The sequence below is a fragment of the Salvelinus namaycush genome, unplaced genomic scaffold (assembly GCF_016432855.1).
Source record: "Salvelinus namaycush isolate Seneca unplaced genomic scaffold, SaNama_1.0 Scaffold2067, whole genome shotgun sequence".
Lineage (NCBI taxonomy): Eukaryota > Metazoa > Chordata > Actinopteri > Salmoniformes > Salmonidae > Salvelinus > Salvelinus namaycush.
Genome location: NW_024058861.1, coordinates 1,566 through 7,656, shown reverse-complemented (window position 1 = coordinate 7,656; position 6,091 = coordinate 1,566). Strand labels below are relative to the sequence as shown.

Below are 6,091 nucleotides of genomic sequence, written 5' to 3'. Positions count from 1 at the left end.
TGGTGGTTTAACCCTAACCACAACCCACCTGGACCACCTCTCCCTTCATAATGCCCAGCTCCTGGTGGTTTAACCCTAACCTCCCTGGACCACCTCTCCCTTCATAATGCCCAGCTCCTGGTGGTTTAACCCTAACCACAACCCTCCTGGACCACCTCTCCCTTCATAATGCCCAGCTCCTGGTGGTTTAACCCTAACAACAACCCCCCTGGACCACCTCTCCCTTCATAATGCCCAGCTCCTGGTGGTTTAACCCTAACCTCCCTGGACCACCTCTCCCTTCATAATGCCCAGCTCCTGGTGGTTTAACCCTAACCCACCTAGACCACCTCTCCCTTCATAATGCCCAGCTCCTGGTGGTTTAACCCTAACCCTCCTGGACCACCTCTCCCTTCATAATGATCAGCTCCTGGTGGTTTAACCCTAACCTCCCTGGACCACCTCTCCCTCCATAATGCCCAGCTCCTGGTGGTTTAACCCTAACCCTCCTGGACCACCTCTCCCTTCATAATGCCCAGCTCCTGGTGGTTTAACCCTAACCTCCCTGGACCACCTCTCCCTTCATAATGCCCAGCTCCTGGTGGTTTAACCCTAACCCTCCTGGACCACCTCTCCCTTCATAACGCTCAGCTCCTGGTGGTTTAACCCTAACCCACCTGGACCACCTCTCCCTTCATAATGCCCAGCTCCTGGTGGTTTAACCCTAACCTCCCTGGACCACCTCTCCCTTCATAATGCTCAGCTCCTGGTGGTTTAACCACAACCCTCCTGGACCACCTCTCCCTTCATAATGCCCAGCTCCTGGTGGTTTAACCCTAACCACAACCCACCTGGACCACCTCTCCCTTCATAATGCCCAGCTCCTGGTGGTTTAACCCTAACCTCCCTGGACCACCTCTCCCTTCATAATGCCCAGCTCCTGGTGGTTTAACCCTAACCACAACCCTCCTGGACCACCTCTCCCTTCATAATGCCCAGCTCCTGGTGGTTTAACCCTAACAACAACCCCCCTGGACCACCTCTCCCTTCATAATGCCCAGCTCCTGGTGGTTTAACCCTAACCTCCCTGGACCACCTCTCCCTTCATAATGCCCAGCTCCTGGTGGTTTAACCCTAACCCACCTAGACCACCTCTCCCTTCATAATGCCCAGCTCCTGGTGGTTTAACCCTAACCCTCCTGGACCACCTCTCCCTTCATAATGATCAGCTCCTGGTGGTTTAACCCTAACCTCCCTGGACCACCTCTCCCTCCATAATGCCCAGCTCCTGGTGGTTTAACCCTAACCCTCCTGGACCACCTCTCCCTTCATAATGCCCAGCTCCTGGTGGTTTAACCCTAACCTCCCTGGACCACCTCTCCCTTCATAATGCCCAGCTCCTGGTGGTTTAACCCTAACCCACCTGGACCACCTCTCCCTTCATAATGATCAGCTCCTGGTGGTTTAACCCTAACCACAACCCACCTGGACCACCTCTCCCTCCATAATGCCCAGCTCCTGGTGGTTTAACCCTAACCACAACCTTCCTGGACCACCTCTCCCTTCATAATGCCCAGCTCCTGGTGGTTTAACCCTAACCACAACCCCCCTGGACCACCTCTCCCTTCATAATGCCCAGCTCCTGGTGGTTTAACCCTAACCACAACCTCCCTGGACCATCTCTCCCTTCATAATGCTCAGCTCCTGGTGGTTTAACCCTAACCCTCCTGGACCACCTCTCCCTTCATAATGCCCAGCTCCTGGTGGTTTAACCCTAACCTCCCTGGACCACCTCTCCCTCCATAATGCCCAGCTCCTGGTGGTTTAACCCTAACCACAACCCCCCTGGACCACCTCTCCCTTCATAATGCCCAGCTCCTGGTGGTTTAACCCTAACCTCCCTGGACCACCTCTCCCTTCATAATGCTCAGCTCCTGGTGGTTTAACCCTAACCCACATGGACCACCTCTCCCTTCATAATGCCCAGCTCCTGGTGGTTTAACCCTAACCTCCCTGGACCACCTCTCCCTTCATAATGCTCAGCTCCTGGTGGTTTAACCCTAACCCTCCTGGACCACCTCTCCCTTCATAACGCTCAGCTCCTGGTGGTTTAACCCTAACCCACCTGGACCACCTCTCCCTTCATAATGCCCAGCTCCTGGTGGTTTAACCCTAACCTCCCTGGACCACCTCTCCCTTCATAATGCTCAGCTCCTGGTGGTTTAACCACAACCCTCCTGGACCACCTCTCCCTTCATAATGCCCAGCTCCTGGTGGTTTAACCCTAACCACAACCCACCTGGACCACCTCTCCCTTCATAATGCCCAGCTCCTGGTGGTTTAACCCTAACCTCCCTGGACCACCTCTCCCTTCATAATGCCCAGCTCCTGGTGGTTTAACCCTAACCACAACCCTCCTGGACCACCTCTCCCTTCATAATGCCCAGCTCCTGGTGGTTTAACCCTAACAACAACCCCCCTGGACCACCTCTCCCTTCATAATGCCCAGCTCCTGGTGGTTTAACCCTAACCTCCCTGGACCACCTCTCCCTTCATAATGCCCAGCTCCTGGTGGTTTAACCCTAACCCTCCTGGACCACCTCTCCCTTCATAATGCCCAGCTCCTGGTGGTTTAACCCTAACCTCCCTGGACCACCTCTCCCTTCATAATGATCAGCTCCTGGTGGTTTAACCCTAACCTCCCTGGACCACCTCTCCCTTCATAATGCCCAGCTCCTGGTGGTTTAACCCTAACCCACCTAGACCACCTCTCCCTTCATAATGCCCAGCTCCTGGTGGTTTAACCCTAACCCTCCTGGACCACCTCTCCCTTCATAATGATCAGCTCCTGGTGGTTTAACCCTAACCTCCCTGGACCACCTCTCCCTTCATAATGCCCAGCTCCTGGTGGTTTAACCCTAACCCTCCTGGACCACCTCTCCCTTCATAATGCCCAGCTCCTGGTGGTTTAACCCTAACCCACCTAGACCACCTCTCCCTTCATAATGCCCAGCTCCTGGTGGTTCAACCCTAAGCTCCCTGGACCACCTCTCCCTTCATAATGCCCAGCTCCTGGTGGTTTAACCCTAACCCTCCTGGACCACCTCTCCCTCCATAATGCTCAGCTCCTGGTGGTTTAACCCTAACAACAACCCCCCAACAACCCCCCTGGACCAGACTTCCAAGAGTGCCTTTACAGCTTTGCAAAATATATTTTGATTTAACACTTTTTTGGTTACTACATGATTCCATATGTGTCATTTCATAGTTTTGTTGTCTTCACTATTCTACAATGTAGAAAATAGTAAAAAAAAAAAAAATACAAACCCTTGAATGGGTAGGTGTGTCAACCTTTATACTGGTCCTATCTATAAGTACCAAATACTGACACTGCCAATGTAACCGAGTTAGATGCAGTCTGGGATCTTAAGCACTTACAAATTCGTAACATTGTAAGAAATGTTAATTTTTTTGTAGGATGTAACATATCATACGGAATGGATGACATAGTACACAATTTTCAGGGACCCGTTTTGGGTTCGTGAGCACAACTTTTGAAGTGATACAAATGCTCTGGAGCATCACTTTAAGAAGGTACCATAAACTCACTCCACAGGTAGCTTGAAATGGAGCTATCGAAATATTAGATTTTTTAATTTTATATATAGTCTTAACGGTGGTTAACATTGTCAAGGGCTGCACGATATGGGTAAAACTTTTAGTTGTGATTAAAAAAAAAAATTTGGACCAAATATTGCAATTTGTTATTTGACTTGCGATATACATGTGACTACCAAAATAATGGAAACCCCAGCAGTGTGTTAACAGGGCGTTGGGCCACCACGAGGTTGATCTGGTGACTGAGACGACCGTATGGTTTACATCGTTTTCATGCTCATCAAACCATTCTGTGCCCTGTGGATAAGGGTTGTTGTCAACCTACGGGGGAATAGCCATGGTAGCCGAACTAATGCCCTGCCCAGTATTTTTATACATGACCCTAAGCATGATGGGATGTTAATTTCTTAACTCCGGAACCACACCTGTGTGGAAGCTCCTGCTTTCAATATACTTTGTATCGCTCCTTTACTCGTGTTTCCATTATTTTGGCAGTTACCTGTAGTTTAAAACACTTGGGTGAATGTTGGAATCAGAAATATAACCATTTTAAAATTAAGAGGCAGTGGAAAGTAGCATCCTTGTTTGGAACAATCGGTTGTCTGCATTTGACCTAACAGAACATCATGCTAACTTCTCGTGAATTTAACCGTGGGAAGGAGGAACTGAGCTGCTTGGTGTGGGACGCAGCCTCAAGAGGAGAGATGGCGAGACGACAGAGTAAACTATTAAAAACGCATGTTACGCGCAGCTGACTGGCAGCAAAAAAATATATTGCATACGGTATAGATGGGTTAGTTGTTAACGTCACAAACAACGCTTCAATGGGGAAGAAGTTTTTGTTGTGATTCTGGATGGTCACCAACCATGAGAAGAAACTGCTGTGTGGGGTACTGTGGCTCTTTTTGAGAGTTTCGTTTTGAGTGACTTCATGTCCATACTAATGTGGCAAATTCACTAGCTAACAACTGGTAACGATATATTTAAGACAAGTGTCAACATTCTAAGCCAACCCAGTCATTTTGTTGCCCTGTAGTTTTACACGTGTCTTTAAAAAAAAACAAAAAAAAACCCATCTATGGATCTCGTGATTATGGATTTTGATGTTTCGATGTGATCTGGGTTTGCAGCCAGCTATAAGGACCTCGTGCTACTCACCCGATTTCATAACAGTACAATACTTTCCTATGTTCTAGTTTTCATTCCCCAAGACTCATCTTGATACTGAGTGACCCTAGATCGTCTGGAGTATAACTCCCCGCCTGTATTCTCCCTCAGGACAAGATGAAGCCAGGCTACACAGAGAGACTGCCCGGAACACTGAAGCAGTTCTCAGAGTTCCTAGGAACCAGGAAGTGGTTTGCTGGTGACAAGGTATGATGCGCTTCTATTGGCTAGTCACTGCACTGTTAGTAGTGAGACACGTAAACGCACCAATGGTGGCAGCCGGGAGAGAAGACGCTCAGTCTCTGGAGAATGAATAATTGCTCTGTTGCTCCCCCTCAATCAGATCACCTTTGTGGACTTCATCATGTATGAGCTTTTGGATCAACATATAATGTTTGACGCCAAGTGCCTGGACGACTTCAAGAACCTACAGGAACTTGTAGACCGCTTTGAGGTCAGGATTGTCATTTTGTATATTGGGGATTATTGTGATTACCTCTTTATTTTATTAAAGCCCATTGTAACTGAAAGAGTTCCCTTCAATTTGAAGGATACAACAAAAAACAAATATCTACACAGAATAAGATGATACCCGCCGCTTTAAACGTTTGTTGTTGACTCCACTGCCTTGAAGCTGTTTTATCTTTCTCCACAGGCTCTGGAGAAGATTGCAGCCTACATGAAGTCAAACCGCTTCATAAAGACTCCTGTCAATAACAAGATGGCCAAGTGGGGCAACAACAAAGAGTAAAGAAACCAATGACTGGAACACATCAATCATATGATTTAGATATAGGAGAGTTAGTTCTGCAGCCACTGGGGGTCGTGGGACCTGTAAAGACATCTAGGATTTAGACCTGCAGGTACGGAGTATGCTGGATGAATCATTTGATAAATTAGCTACTCTTAAGGTTTACACAGGCAGCCCAATTCTGTTCTTGAATCCCATTTTTAGTGGCAAAATATCAGAATCTGGCTGCCTGTGTAAATTTGCTTCCATGCCAATACTCAACCAGTCTTTGGATTTGAGTGAGTGACTAATGTTTGAATGGCTAAAAGCATTTACTGTCCTGACTTGTGATTTTGTTTTTTACCTTTTTTGGGGGGGGGGGGGGGGGACTAAAAGCAGAAATGTTTTAAAGTGATAATTAGAACCTTGAATTAATAAAAATGATGTTTTCAGTAAATGTCCGTGTCATCACTTTTATTTTCAGGTTGATGTTACCCGAATATGCAAAGGATATTGTTTTAATGTTAAGAGTACAATACGCTCAAGTACAAAGGGGAAACTATTGCATATCTGATTGTCCAATGTGTGAACATTGAG

At 47.6% G+C, this 6,091-nt stretch overlaps 1 protein-coding gene across 1 annotated transcript; it reads left to right on the top strand.

The window, feature by feature from the left end:
* The first annotated feature begins 4,838 nt into the window (after nt 1-4,838).
* LOC120038056 (glutathione S-transferase Mu 3-like) lies at nt 4,839-5,889 on the top strand. The gene is made up of 3 exons (XM_038983997.1): nt 4,839-4,971; nt 5,108-5,218; nt 5,420-5,889. Exons 1-3 carry the CDS (start codon nt 4,882-4,884, stop codon nt 5,513-5,515), a joined length of 297 nt encoding a protein of 98 aa, XP_038839925.1. The 5' UTR covers nt 4,839-4,881; the 3' UTR covers nt 5,516-5,889.
* The last annotated feature ends 202 nt before the right edge of the window (nt 5,890-6,091 follow it).